Source organism: Acanthisitta chloris, unplaced genomic scaffold (genome assembly GCF_000695815.1).
Source record: "Acanthisitta chloris isolate BGI_N310 unplaced genomic scaffold, ASM69581v1 scaffold9122, whole genome shotgun sequence".
NCBI classification, from domain to species: domain Eukaryota; kingdom Metazoa; phylum Chordata; class Aves; order Passeriformes; family Acanthisittidae; genus Acanthisitta; species Acanthisitta chloris.
Window position 1 is genome coordinate 1 of NW_008659878.1, and position 15,862 is coordinate 15,862.

Sequence of the window (15,862 nt, forward strand, 5' to 3'; positions counted from 1 at the left end):
GAGCCCTCCTGCCTTCCAGCAGATCGAGTGGAGCTCAGTAATCTTCTCTAGCGTTTGGATTGGAAAGATTAAAGACTAGGAGGCTCACATAAATGTCAAGTTTTGGCCTAAATGGCTTCCTTTATCATACTTAGTTGTTTTGTTTGATCATGGTCCCCTGTTTAAGTCTGACTTCTGCATTTTGCTGTTCCACTTACATAGATGTGGAGTCTCCACTTGTCATCTGGTTTGTTGCTCCCCCATGAAAATGCTCTCTTAAGCAACCAAATTGCAAATACATTAGGGTATTGACAAATTTAAACCCTGGTTTGGAGATCTTGATTGAAGCCTTTGATAAAACTTGAACTTGCACACATTTGAACATTATGTTGAAATTGTCCAAAAAGTCTGGTTGTGGCGCCCACTAGAGTCTTCATTCCTGTTTCTTACAGTTTTATATTTAATGTGTAGTGGACCAGAAGACATTGTTGAGTGTTAGAGGTTAAATTTTTGGAATCGTGTAGACTGCCTGGGCAGATGGAATGACTATAAGAATGTTCCTTGGAAAAAGAATTTTATAGTGTCATTGGAGTTTTTAACTTGGATTCCTTAAGTAGTGTTACTGGTTAACACCTGTGAGTAATTAAAATAACCTTGAACTAACTTTGCTCTTTGTTTTATTTTTGTTTCTTTTTTTATTTTCCAGGAGAAAATGGCCAAAATGGAGGTCAAGACATCACTTTTAGATGACATGATAGGGGTGGGAGATATGGTTCTTTTAGAGCCACTCAATGAAGATTCCTTCATCAATAACCTGAAAAAGCGCTTCGATCACGATGAAGTATATGTGAGTATATGTTAAGAAATAACATCCCATGAGTAGTTATGTTGTCATTCTTAAGATGTGTTTATTTATAAGGATACACATAGACTGAGTGCCTGAACATAATCTATTGTATTAGGGATGTTTCAAACCTTACTTGTGCTGTAGTCTTTCCTGTACTGCATTGTTTGCATTTGATCTTTACTATCTGGGATATTTTTCTTTTTTCTTTTTTTCTCCATTGCATGATGTGGGGAACCTCTGATTTTCATAAAAAAGCAGTTCCAAAACTGCTGCTGCTGATAACTTTGATAATCCTGTTGTCAGAGAAGTTTGCAGTTATAAATAATTCAGTTACAGGGAAGGCACTTCCAGGATGTTAGAGAAGGTTGATGTAGAAACAATACATGATTGGCATATGCTAAGGCTAACTTAAATGTTGCCTGCTATCTTTGATTTGCGAAAAGGTTATGTTTATCAGAATGATTGGATTTAAACTAGATACAGTGAGCTTGGATATATGTGGAAGTAATGAAAATGTTCAGACATTAATCTCTGAGTGATGATCTTCAGGAGAGATATTATGAACTGGCAGTTGAAACACAGGCAGGGAATGAAGAGGCAAATTGTGATTCCATTTAAGCCTTAAATTTCCTACTTCATCTTTGTTCCATTTTTGCTAAAATGTACACAGTATTGGTTCTGTTATACTGCGTAGGCTGTATGAACTTGATGATTTGTAGAGACCTTACAAGACTGCTGGTGAAAGATAAGTCTTTTAAGAGTAAAAGATTAAGTTTTTAAACCACAGTATAGCTATGATACGCAAGCAGTTGTGTCTGCAGCTTATTGCAATCAAATAGATGTGTTCTGTGCTTAATTATAATTTAGCCCTCACCCCCTTTTAGTTTTAAGTGTGATTTCATTTTTCTTTCTTGCTAAACATTCAAACCTTTGTGATTTGTTACACCTTCTCCTTTCCATCCTCCAGTATGGGAGGAGCTGTGCTATTATTCTTTGCTGCTTATATCCCTTACTTATAGTCTGTGCTTTTGCACCTCTGCTATTCATTTTCTGTCACATCTTTCTTCCCAAATAATTTTCCTGCTCAACCATGCCTGTTCCCTTTCCTGTAGACATTAGGTTGGTAGTACACAGTTGCACCTCATTGCTATTGTATCACCTATTTGCTTCTTCAGTTGGTACTGACTACTGAAATTAATGTGAAAATTATAGTAAGACAAGGGCTTTCAGTATCCATTAACCTCTTGTTGAAGAAGAAACCAAAACAATGTATATTTGTGGAAAGATTTATACAGGCAGGTAGATATCATACTTCTCTTTGCTGCTCTTTCATCCTGCTTCTGGCAAGCTCTCCATATTCAACAGGTGCAGTGTCTACTGCTTCAGGGATTCAGAGGGATTTTATTTTTTTTCCCTTCAGTGGCTTGTATAATTGACATGTTCCACATTAGTTTTGGGGTTAACGCTATATTCCTAATGTCTACAGTAAAAGTGGGTGATATTGAATCATCTCATTCCACTTTAGCTGAAGAAAATACAGAGGAGAAAAGAAGGAAAGGGAGCTATTTGCCTAAAGAAGACAGTACCACCCGGCCCAATCTTTGGGTTATATTTGAAAGTTTTATTGAAAGCATTAAGGATACAAACCTGTTCTGTGAGGGCATCATGAACTACACAGTCTCTTAAGAAGGATTGCTGTGAGTCATATGGGAGTGGATTTCTCAAGGTGTAGGGGTTTTTTTGTGATAAACTGCTATGGATGGCAAAGTATTTAATTACATGTTTCTGCTTAGGTTAGAGTAGATAACTTCTTGAAAGAAGTTGGTTTGAATGACAAATGGGTATTCTGTTTTATTTTTATCTGCTATTATGTGCTTGCTGTCAACTGTGTTCGAACACAGAGCTCTTTGAGTTGGTAACAGTGAAGTATGTATTTCCCCCAGGTTCTGGTTTGGCTGGACCTGGCACTCATGTGCAAAGTAATTAGCTGTATTATGTGCTTTGGTAGGCAATACAAGGTGTTAATTTTCACCAGCAATGTAGGATCCTTTGCCTTGCAGGTGGGAAAGCCTAGTACTTAAATATGCTCTGTTGAGAAGTGTGAACTGCTGCCAAAATGAAAACTTTTTTCTTTTTCTGAATCATTCCCTTGCAGTGTGTTGCACCATCATTTACGCTTTTTATCTCCAGGTTTGTATGATCATGTGATTTTTATTTTGGAGGTCTTATAAATACTGTTTGTGGATCCACAATATGAAGGCAAATGTTGCATATCTTTGCAAGCATTAAAACATTCACTACATCAATGGTGGAAACAATAGATGTTTCTGCCTGTGCCACATGCTGCTACTAAGTATGCAAGTTGCTTGGTTTGTGATGCTGCATGGTCTTACTATGCAAATCACTTGAGTAATATTATGTCCTTTCCATATCAGCTGAGTTCTGCTGCACGGCAAATTTCATGCCACTGTTGCATATTTTAGAAAACTTGTACAACAGTAACAGTTGGAATGGTGCTCACTGTAACAACCACCTTAATTGTCAAGTACAAACTCTTCTCTATCTTCTCCTTATTGTCACTAACTCTCCTCTCCCCAGTTTTCACTCATGGTAACTACACTTTGTGTTTCTGATTTTAGACTCTGATGAGGACAATGAAGCCTTTGTTACCCCTAGAAGTAGTGCTTGTATTACCATGTAAAATCTGCAGTTTGCATACTATCCTGGGGAAACCACATTGCACTATTAAACAGCTACTAATGATGTTTAGCTAAGGCTGCAGATTGCTGCAGCTCCAATGAGCTACCCCTCAGCTCAGAGGGCCTCTCAGCATCCTTTTGGAGGTCAGTAGGTATGGATTTGTCCTTTAATGGTTCAGCTGTGGGCTTAAGTTCAGCCCTCATGTCAGTGCTGACTGTAGGCATTACCAAAAGTTGTGTCCAAGTTTTAAAGAACAAAGTCAAACTGAAGCCGTGTGAACAGATTGAAGTGTTTCTATGGCATTAAACCAGGCTTACTTGACGTTGGTTTCTAAGCAGTTTCCTGAAGACTGAGGGCTGTATCTGTGCTGCATATGTTAGTTTTAAAATGGAGTTGCAGTTGCAACCTTCAAAAGAGTTTGTTGTGAGAAATAAGACCTCTAACATGGATGACTTTGAAAATGCTGTAAGGTTGGCCAGACATTGCACGATTGTGTTAGCCAGTCTTGGTAGGTAAACCAGCAAAAGGTGCTTAGAGGAGAGATGGGGACAGTTATTAGTAAAGCTTGTTGCAGCAGGATGATGGATATTGATTTTGAAGATTTAGACTAGATAATAAGGAAGAAGATTTTTTATGATGAGCTTGGTGAAACACTGAAATAAGTTGCCCAGAGAGGTGGTAGATGCCCCATCCCTGGAAACATGCAAGGTCAGTTTGGGGGTGGGCTCTGAGCAACCTGATGTAGCCGAAGGTGTCCCTGCTTATTGCAGGGGTGGGGTTGGACTAGACACCTTTAAATATTCCTTCCAACCCAAACTATTCTATGATTCTATGAAATGTGAGAGTCAGATCAAGCCATCAGTGAATGATGCCAAATCTCTCCCCACAGCCAAAGATGACAAGATAGTTGGGCTCATTCCGCTAGAAGATTTTTGTCTTTTCTAGTCTGTTTCACAGTTGTTGTGTTTGATGCTGAATGTTTGATGTTGGAGATCTTAGTGCCAGCTCCATTTACCCCTTTGAAATTCCAGATCTTGTCTGTAAGAGCTCCCCTTGCCAAAGCATTCAGATCTGGATTCTCTAGGTTGTTTTGGGTTTTTTTGTATCATCCTGGGTATGTTCACTGTAAGCCCTTCAAGAACATTAGCTAATTTTCAAACCTTAGTGCAAACAGGGCAATAAGTATACATACTCCTAACAGAGAACAGACTACAGCTTGGTTACCTGTTTTTCAATTTTACGTGTATTTGGTGGAAAGTTTAATAGACTTGGGTGTAGTGTTACATACCAGAGTGCAAAGCTGGAGACTGTGCCTATAAAAATAAGCATGAGGGCTGGTGGAGCTGGAGTTAGGCCAAATATTCTACTAAAGACCATCAGATTCTGCAGTAATCTCATGCTGAGTGGTGTTGGTGGGGGAGGGCTTGTTGGGTAATGTGCATGTGTTAATTGGAAATGGGAATCTTGGTGTTTAGTTATGTCTGGAAAAGTCTGGGGTATGTCTGACCAAGAAAAATCTCATTAGAAAGCTGTAATTGTTTATTATATTGTTTTTTTGCAACTAAGAGTTTTCATTGATAAAACTTGCATTGCTGTTCCACAAAAGATCTTTTCTGTAACTATCGCTAACAAAATCCCATGAGAGCTTTTCTTTAACTTTACAGAGTAAAATGTGGCTCATGGGCAATGCAGTTAGCAAGTGGAAAAAAAATGTTGATTATTTGGAGGTTCCAGAGAGCACTTTGGTTAAAATGTGTGACCTACAGACCACATGGAAAACCTTAAATACATTCATAAAATTCAGTTTGCATGTGGCTGATGAATTTTTGACTTACTCTGTTGAACTTTCTTCCCTAACTTTTAATTTTGACTTTTGATTCTAAGTTGGCTGAGAGATGCTCAGCCAATCCAGCTGAGCAATTATTTTTCCTTTGTATTTTTTGATGTTGACAAATGGGGCATCTGTGTATTTACAGTGATTCATGAATGGCAGAAATAAAACATTGAATTTGCATTAGTCTGAAACTTGTTTTAGTACTGGGTTTATTGCATTCTGAGGCACGTGGAAGTGGCAAGGGAGGTGTGAGGAGTCTGGAGGGAAGTGGAGCTGTGTAGGCTCACGGGAGTAAGGCTTTAGAGGTCAGATACGGCTTTATTCTGCTGCCCTGCACATTTTTCCCTTCAGTTATGTTGTTTCTTGAAGTCTTCTCAAATTTGCAGAGGTCAACATTCTGTTCCTTACAAGAAAATGTTTGTTTGCTTTTTGTTCTTACAACAAAACAGAATCTTTCTCTGATATCAGCGCTTAATTTGTATTTTCTTGTGTGTGGAGTTTGTGGGCTGCTTTGGGCAGGAACAGTCTTATGTTACTGAATACATGTTGTTCTATCACTGAAACATTAAATATTTGGCATTCCAGTGTAATAACTTAGTGTTAGCTGTTTGAGGTAGCATCCTTGTGGCTGCCTTCTGCTGGCATGGCTATTGTGGTGTTCTTGTTTCACAGACTGAGCTACTTCCTGTTGATCTCTATTGTAATATTTTAGGGGTAGCCTTTTTATTTCTGACTTGACTTCACTATGTCTTTCTATATTATTCATTTATCCCTCTTTCATCTACCTTACAGTATTTAGGACTTTACTGAATTGCTGTCAAGCATAGTGGCTTTGTTCTTGCTACACTCATACCTAGTATTACGGATGCTGCATTTGAAAGGACAGGGTAGGGAACAGAATCATGTGAATGAGACCAATTGTCTTGGTCTGCATCAGCCTTGTGTAACCATCCCTCCCTATAACTCCATTGCTTTTGTGAAGAGCACAGTCTTGAGGTATTGGGAAACATAAATGCAGCTTGCTGGGAAAATCTTTGTGGTACTAGTGGCCAAGTGATTGTGGAAGTTGAATTTGATTCTCAATTTCATTACTTTCTGGTGTCTTCATGATTATGTTCATCTTTAGTATAGTGTTTTTGAGGCCAGATGGAGTCCGTTGTTGGGTTTTGAAGAGGGTTGTTGTCCCCTGTGGTTTTAGGTGTGTCCTAGCTGTGTGCATGGTGGTTGGTAGCAGGTCTGTGCTTTGCTGCTGCTGCAGCTACACACAGGAGTCTTTCCTCCTTCCTGATCTGACCCTGTCCTCTTGTACTTTTATGTATTTACTTGTGTTTATCCAGTGAGTCCGGTCTGGGCTGCTGGTCTTCCTTTGAGAGTTTGAGAAGTGGCAGGTGTGGTGACTGAGTAGTTTCTTAAAGGCAGGATAGTTTGAGAGCTGGAGGAGAGCAGCCATCCATCCGCCTGTGATGGGAGCCCAGGGGACCTGAGTTTCCTCCCATCTCCTTCTCTTCCTCTCTTGGGGATTGCCTGTGTTGATTTGAGCAATTTTCCCATCAGTGCCTCACCAGTTTTCCCCTCTGAGGGAAACTACTGGGTTGTAGTAATAATATTGTTGCAGCTGCCAAAAAAAAACTGCTTCCACTTCAGATGTGAAGAAAGGCTTGTGTGCCCGAGGCACATCTTTTCCTGTGATAGCTTGTGGCCTAAGAAGTATTTTGCCTCTCTGCAAATCTTGCTTTGCTTGTTATCTAGATAGAAATCCTGTGGGTCCTCTGGCCCTCCACATCAGCCTGCTCTGGTAAAACAAACTTTATAACTTGCCCTGAGTCAGGAGTAAAGATATTCACAGGCAGCAGGTCGGCTGCTTTTTGCCTTGAAGTGCTTTGTGGGAGGAGAGTTACTTATCTCAAGGCAGTGCTTTGTTTCCTTTTCTTTTTGTACAGCTCCCACGATGCTGAGCCTAGCTTTTGAGGCACTGGTTTGTGGGCCGCATGCAGAATCTGCATAAAGGAGCAAGAAAACATTAATAAGGATCACAGAAAATTGTATGTATGTTGTGGGCTGCGTGTAGGGGCCGCCTCCTTCCCCACACTCTTCTACCTCTGATGTGCTACTTTGCAAAAAGGGAGGAGGTGGTGTAGGAAATGCTTCTGATAGGGCCCCAGCGACTTAAGAGTGTTCACTCTGCCTCAAAAATCTGTGTATTTCTTCACTAAGGTGATGATGACATTTGGGGCATTTACTAGTTATTTCAGTGTATATTATGTGAAGCAAAAACACAAAAGGAAGATTAATGATTGACAAATAGCAGAAATAGAAACAAAAGCATCCAAGTGCTGCAAAACATGATTTTTACCCTGAGGAGTATAGGTTAGCCTTACTGAAGCACAGCAGGAGGCATCTACACCCCCAAACATTTTATTCATACATAAAATAATGAAATATTTTTGAATGAATGCTCTGAGAGCATGTTTTCACCAGTGCTTGCTTGGCACAGACACTATCCAATCTCCAACTACTGTTTGCTTATGAAAAACAAGTATCTATCTTTTGAAAAGTGGGCAAGCACTGATATTCTGGAATATTTAAATGCTGTCTTGAAAGTTTCTCCTGTCACCTTTGGGTTTACCTCCTCATGACTCACTTTACAGGTTTTGCCTATAAATGCAGCTTCATCCTGTGTAGGAATTGTGTTTGTTTGTGTAAAAACATCCCAGTGTAGTCAGCGAGGCGGGTGGCTTTGTTAATAATGACACTAGAGTCTGTCATAATGATCTTGAGGTTAGCAGCAATATTCACTGAGCAGGGGAGAGATTTCTGTGCCCTCAAGAAACTCAGAAGAGGAACCTGATAATCTGCACACATGCATCCACTTCAAGTACTCGCTTCAACTTGCTGTGTTGGGTGTCTTTCTCTGGCAAATGATCTGTGCTTACTTCGGGGCTCGGCTCTAGAATGGGTTGCAGTCTAATTAAGGGCTTGATCCTGGCCTGAGCTGGTTGCCCACAGCTTGTTCAGACTGCTGCTGTTTGCACAGTGACTTGCAGCATCCAGCCCATATTAAAGAATATTTTAGCAATGTTGTTATCCTCTTTGACATAGGTTGCCTGTGTTGTGATTGTTTGCCTTGGGTTATAAATGTATGTTTCTGCCTTTTTGTGACCTGTCTAACTTTGTTTCTTGAGTCGTTATAGCAGCCATTAACATATTTGGTACAGGAGTGTTATTTTATCACCTCTAGCAGTAAGATAGTTTTGCTTGAACTGTGGATACTGTTGCCTCAGGTTTATTTTCATTGGCTTTCTTTCTTTTTTTCCTTCCTAACTTCAGTAACTCATCCACCACTCTTCTGTCTAGTTTTTTTTTTTACTGTTTTTCCTGTGCAGGTTTTACAGGGCTGCCTATTGTGGTTCATAACTGCATTAAGCACATACAGTAGCTTACCAGAATTGGTTTGGTTTTTTCCTATGACAACACACAGACTTTGTCCAGTATATTTCTGGGACTAAAATGCTATTTCCAGGACAGTGGTCTTGAGCAAGAGAGTTTTCATCATCCTGGAGAACAGTCTGTGTTTGTTCAGAAATCCCATTATGTGTTTCTTCACTCATACAAACGAAATTAGAAAGAACTACATCTAAACTGAGATGAAAAACTGTATCAAGGAGATTTTTTTTCCAATGTATGTATATATGTACATGTATATGGAGAGAGAGAGAGAGTGTGTGAGAGTCTAGTTTGTATTTTCAGTATATTGCAGACTAGCTTTCTTGAAAAGTAAATATTTACCATTGGCGTCCCTTCCAGTGAGTCGGGTAGAAACAGGCTTTATCTGTAGCAACTCACTGAATATTGTGACCTTTTTAGAGCTGATCAGGAACTTTTGTAGAGATGCTGTATTTGCTGGGAAATACTAATGAAGGGAATCAAAGCATAGAAGTTTCTTCTTCTAACTAAGAGTTAGTGCTGTGTGATGCTGTGAGAGTCCAATCCTTATTGCATATGAGGAAACCTGTACAGAAGCTCCTGTCTGAGGAACCTTGCTAGTTCCTGTTCTTTGCATTTGATTGTTGCTCTTTGGCATCTTGGGATTGTGTTGTGCCTGTGAAGTCGCTTGCAGATGGTACCCAGAAGCTCTGCTCATGCTCACAGCTCACTGAAGCACAAGGAGCATTAGCCCAACATTGGCTCAGTGCAAAGTGCAGGTGTATGGCTTGAATCACAGGTAGAGTTTATTTTGTATGTGCTCTGTGAAACAGTGCAGGCAAATCCTGGAGTGTTACAGGATGAAATCCTAGTTTGTCTTTTTCAAGCACCTAGCCCATTCCTTTCCACCAAGCAATGGATGCACCTACATCGCCATACACAGTAATACAGTAAATCAAAGCCCCACAAATAGTAATGGGCTCAGGTGATTTTGCTTTTAGTCTTGATATTACTCTTCTCCTCACTCTTTTCAAAGATTGTGTCTTGCAATTTTGTTTCCAGCCTGAAAAAACCACAATGGACCAGAAGCAGAGTGCATTTAGCTATTTTATTGTGGCCAGCAACAATGTAAAATCTGATCACACATGCTTGTTCAAATAATAGATGATATTTTAATAAGGTACTGATCTAGTTGCTAATGTTTGCTAAAATGGAAAACTTTATTATGGAGTAAAGTTGCAGTGTTTTAACAGGTTGCCAGGTCCTCTTTGAGACTGTTCAGAAAACTTAGAACATGCAAGTACAGGATTCCTCTGCCATCTTCTTGGCCCTGGCTGTTCCGAACATGCTGTGCAAGCCTTCATTCTGGATTGGTTCCAATAAAATCTAGTCAGTCTTCTCTCTGATCTTACTTTATTGTCTCTCATTTCAATTAATTGTTTTAGTGACATGACTCTTGAAAGTCACAGGAATCCAGTAAATTAATCAGTACTGAACAGATGTGCATTATGCATTATTAATTAAAATTGGTCTACATAAATAGAAGGATCAGTATCCATGCTAGCAATCTTACTGTACTAGAATGTCTTTGTTTTTTATTTGTGCTCCACTGTTTAGAAAATTAAATAAATGGTGCAACTGTATTGGCCCTGGGAATTTTGTACATATGCAGGGCACATTAGTAGTTGGGCATTTTACAGCAGGACTGACTTGTGTGGAGAAGCAATTTCTCTAAACTGTTACAGACTACCACCTGTAAGAAGCAGTGGGTTTGGCTTTAACAGAGCTGACAAATGGGATGCAGAGTACACTTCCAGAAGGTTTGCAACAAATCTGTGTAGATGCTTAGTGATTTTAAACTCTGAAAGCTTTTCTGGATCTGTGGCAACCTCTGCAAAGATGCAGAACAGGCTTTTATGACAGCCCCAGCTGTGCAGTATCTATGCTGCAGCCTCAACTGCTGTCGATAATGTTCCCTGGCTTCTGCAGATGCAATCTTCTCTTTTCTGAGCCCTTGGGGTATTGCAAGACTAACTTGACAGGAGGAAAAATAGCTTTATTAATATATTGTATCCTGGGAGGTGAAATATTCTCTCATAAGCTCTACTAGTGGTCTTCTGAAAGCTCGAGTTCTTGGTTTGGCCTGTGCTGCCTCTTTCCTGTGTGTCAGCTTTCACCACAGTGCTGGTGTGTCCTGGCTGCAGACGTGTTCGAAGACCTTTTGCTGGGTTCACTGCAAGGTTTTTACGACCTCTCAGCTGAAAATGTCCAGTTTCTTCCAATAGTTTTCCCTGGCCCTTGACTGAGAAGAGGCTGTGGCCTGTACGTTTCTAATGAGCAACAGGAACCTTGTATCATCTTGCTATTTTGGGCCTCTTCTTAAGTCAGTCAGTTAGGAAAGCACAAAAGGCCTTGCAAGGTGCCTATAAGCTTGAAATAGCACTAATATCTAACCCCAAGTGGTTACATTGGCTTTTATTCCTAGGGGGAGAAAATGGGACATCAAAGTGTCTTGGTTATTGCATCTCCAACAGTACTTGGAACTGATGTGCAACAAAAATTTCCAGCTTTTCCAGTCCAATTGGGATTTGGAATTTTCTTCCTGCTCAGGGTGTTAACCCCCTTACTGAGCAGTAATGAACTGTATGCATTGTTTTGGTGGTGAATGCAGAATGTCTTGCCATTTGACCTGATTGAATGCTCTTTTCTGTAAATGAAGTGTTAGCCCAACAACTACAGTGTTGCTGTGCTACATGACAGATGCACTGATAGAGTGTACTTTTGCTTGGGGTTCTGGACAAATACTGAGGAGGCGAAATCTGCCTTTGAGTTTGTGAAATAAAGTAGAAATTGGGAGGAAGGAGTATTATTAAGAGTCTTTAGTTAACAAAACCTGAGGAGGCATCAGGTCTTGTCTGAACTTGAATAACAAGACCATGTCAAAACCAGGAAAGAAGTCAAGTCTCCTGACTGTATTCTGTGCATTCATCATCATCAGGCCACTCCACTGGGTTTTCATTTTTGCCCTTAAACAGGGAAAATGAAGAATCCTGTTAGTCCCTGGGGTGCCTTGGTATGGTCTCCCACTACTCTTGGGCGTTCTGCTTTCAGCGCTGGAATGTTTGTGCTTGTCGCTCACTCAAGGATTTAAGCCATTTATTTTGTTTGTTTATATTTGTTATAGAGTTCTGGTGGGAAGACAGATGTTATGTGGGAAAGCTATTTTCCGGATCTGTTTATCCCAGTTATGAGGAATCCCACAGACCACCAGTAGCACGAAGCTATTAGGCATCTGAGACTGGCATTTTTAGAAGAGGAAACGTGTTAGTTCTTGTAAGCAGCTTTGCAGCAAACCCAGTGATTTCTTGGCACACTTTGGCTTGGTGTTTGAAGTGGACAGGAGTATGGCTTTGTTTCTATATAGACATTTGACCTTTTGAAATGTTGGTATTTTAGGAAATGGTCTGTATCTGTTCATGTCTGACAATAAAGAGCTGACTTGAATTCCCAAAATACATTGTCTAAGCAATACTTAGCTATGAAGAGAGAGTTCTAAATCAGTCTCATTTGAATGCCTGTATTCAAAATTAAAAATCGAGGTTTTCACTTTTGCTCATCTTTTTTTTTTTTTTTTTTTCTTGGTTTTTTTTTTTTTCCCCACCTTGACATCTCAGGGTACTTCAAGGAACATAGCAATTAAATTGTATGCTATTATGGTCACAGAATAGGGGCAGGTCTTTGAGTTGCAAAGAATTCCTGTTTCATAATCTTCAAGATATGGCCTTCATCTCTTCTGCTGATACTTTCCAACACTGACTTCACAACAGGCTGAATTCACAAATTCTTAAGATTTAGGAGGAAACAAGTTAACATATTCATGTTTTATCAGGGAAGAGTCTTAACGGGGTATCCATGCACTTGTGAAGACTAGAAAGCTTCTTATTCTCGGGTATCTGTTACTTTTGCCAAGAATCTGTAGGCTTGCAAATTGCTAAGGCCTTGTGTTGAGAGAACAAAGTAAACACTGTAGAAAGGCAATTTTTGCATTTTCATCTTGTTCAGCCAGAGATTAGACATAGATAGAAAGTGTTCTTTGTGATCGCTCTCCTCCTTAGGGAGAGGATGACCACGAAAGTAGGACACCTTTGTTTCTATCTGAAGAACCTGTATATAAGCACACACTGTGTGTGTTTGAAAGAAACAGAAATCTTAATTATTTCAGGATTGTTCTCAACAGTCTGTATCTGAATGTCTTTAGGGATGCTTCCCTGCCAGGATGCAGTGCGAGGCAGATTGGAGTTGTCCCTCTTTTGGGTTGCAGCCTGGCTGCTGAGATGTGAGGCAGCTCCCAGCTTGCTCCCTCTCACAGAACTCAGGATAGGCTTTTGGGGTGAAACCAGCCTGTTCCTAGGGTATTGTCTCTGTTCTGGCCTTGGACGCTTGGAGAGAAATCTTTTGCAGAAGGTTTCTGGCCCGTTGAAGGGAGAGGAGAAAGTATGTGTTGTTTAGAATTGGTGAGTCTTGAGCCCAATTAGTGAAGTTTTGTGTTTCATTGTAGCAGCAGTTGTAGGAAGTTGTCAGCAGTGTCTGCTTCTCATTCAACCTGTGGGTAGTAAACACTCCAAGGATGAACTGCAAGAGTCTCTGGAAGCCTCATGCCTCTTGTTTTATCACTGCAGTCTAGTTTGTTCCACTCAGTTTGGGGCAGAAAATGCCAGGAAAGATCACAGCTTGCCTGTGCATATGCATGATATGGAAAATGGGAAATATTGCTTGACCAAATTTAGTTTGCATTTAGCAGAAAATTGCTTTAGACATGGAAGTTAGATAGGGAAGAGTTGCAGCAATTAATATTTTTTCATTTGTGACTGCAGCTCTGGTGGTATTTCAGTGCTCTGCTGCACCTGTTTGTCAGTAACTTGGGCACTTCATGCCTCTCCTCCCATTAAAAAGTGCACATTACAGCACTTTCAGAAATGTTGGAGGGCTGAATCCAAATAGTAATTGTGAGGTGCTGAGGTATTACTGCACAGAAGCCATTTAAAATCATAGCTCTCTGTAAAAACTATTGTTTTTTACTTCCATAGTTACTGCCAATGTAATCCAGGTAATGGGAACCTGTGGCTTTTTTTGTATAGCCTTTACACCTCCCAGGGAGATCTGTTTATTAGAAAATTGTTTCATCAGGTGTTTTTTTATTTCATGTTTGTGGACAGAGATACCAAACACCTGGAGTTTAATTAGTCTTTGATCAGCATCCACAGGAAGGATGGAATGGGGTTTTGGCATTTTTGGCACTCTGGTGTGTTTGAATGCAGCCCTTGCAGCTGGAGGGGAGGCATAGAGAGCTGTGGGACACCTGGCAGTAGGTTTGACAAGGTAGGTTGGTTGAGTCATGTGGCAACATGGTAGTCATGGTGTGCAGAATTGGTCTTCGTTTAGCTCAGTACTTCATTTACCTCTGCTTTTCAAGGGTAATGATGAGTATGATTAGAATCTGGAAGTAAAAATTGCCCTTCACATCTCCTGAGGAACCATGGTAGAACTTCATCTGACTTGAATCCTGACAGTAAATCTCTCCTTTAATGGAAACTTGTTAGAGGCTATTAACCTTCAGGTTTCTTCTCTGTGAAGCTCCTCTGTGCCTGAGGCTTTGAGAAGGCGTTGTGAAGTTCCTGCTCGGATGAGGGAGCACAGTCCAGCTCCAGCCTTGCCTTACGTGGCTTTTATGTGAGTGCCTAGGGGCTGCAACAAAGCTTTTGTGACATTTGCCATGCAGATGGAGTTAGTTCTTTGTGAACATCTGTGTCTTTTTTCCTTTCCCTCCCCCAACTGAATTAGTCACAGAAATAAAGTAGGGTTGGGCTTTCTGTTTTAAAATGTTCACAAGAGGCTTTCAGTTATTTAGAAACAGCTACTTGGTACCCAATGGTGATTGTTGAGAGAGATCTAAAAGGTGTTTCAGAGTGTATGTACGTATTTATTCGTTGCTACAGTTAGGCTCTTTGTTTGGTTTTACATAAGTATTAAATGGGTGAACAATGCATAAGCACCAAGAGTATGTTAAAAAGAAAAATCCATTCTCTTTTTTTTTCCCTTCAACAGACATACATTGGCAGTGTGGTGATATCAATAAACCCCTACAGACCTCTGCCCATTTATACTCCAGAGAAAGTGGAAGAATACAGAAACCGAAACTTTTATGAACTCAGTCCTCACATGTAAGTACAGTGAAGAAGTTTTAGTTTTCATTCTGTCCTGTAACAGGTGGTACCAGCTGTCTCTCCTCAGAAGGTCTGTTGATTAAAGCAGGCAAAATGAAAATTACACCATCAGTCCCCCCAAAATGAATTTTTATTAACTCATCCATATTTTAAAGTGAAGTCAAAATGATTTCCTCTTTCTCTTTCATACGTTTAGGTCCTGGTATGTGCATTTCAGAACATTTTCCTCTAGTTGTTAGCAGTAGCTTTTATTACTGCACTGTTATGTAAGCAGTCTGTTTTCAAGGAAATCTGTTTCTTTCCAAGTCCAGACTGCCTTGTGGAAGCCTCCAGGTGTTAAATATGTTTGAGTCATAGTGTTACTTTTGATATCTGATACTCTTAATTTATCTATGTGCAATGCAGGAATTGAAAAAACGTCATGATGACTGCAGAAGCATATTGGATTTGTCTGAATTGTAACTGGAGGAAGAGAAAAGCTTGGTTTCCTCTGTGCTGGGTGGAAGTGAGCCCATTCTAAGAGGACAGCCAGAGCACCATAAATATATAATGCAAATTTTAAGGCTAAAATGCATAGCAGAATTATTGAGAGTAAAAGAACGTGGTTAAAGCCCTGTACATTACAGGAGAAGATGCTGATCACAGGTGTGGGTGGTATGGCTGAAAATGAGGTATCTGGTCTTCAAGGTCTGTATGTTGCAGTAATCATTTTATCTTATTAGGTGTCACAGAGGTGAGATTAAAGCCAGCTGTTCCTCTCCTTGGCATCACACTAGGATAGGGAAGTGTTTCCATCTTGTTTTGAGATTGCACCTGACTTTGCAGCCACAAATTCAGGAAACTGACTTGAGTGAT

At 40.2% G+C, this 15,862-nt stretch overlaps 1 protein-coding gene across 1 annotated transcript in view; it reads left to right on the forward strand.

Annotated features, from left to right (window-relative positions):
• The first annotated feature begins 691 nt into the window (after window positions 1-691).
• The window catches only part of MYO1B (myosin IB), a 90,473-nt gene continuing 75,302 nt past the window's right edge, over window positions 692-15,862 (forward strand). The window contains exons 1-2 of the mRNA XM_009069576.1: window positions 692-826; window positions 14,889-15,004. Coding sequence (XP_009067824.1) covers window positions 692-826; window positions 14,889-15,004 — 251 coding nt within the window. The remainder of the gene's footprint in view (window positions 827-14,888; window positions 15,005-15,862) is intronic.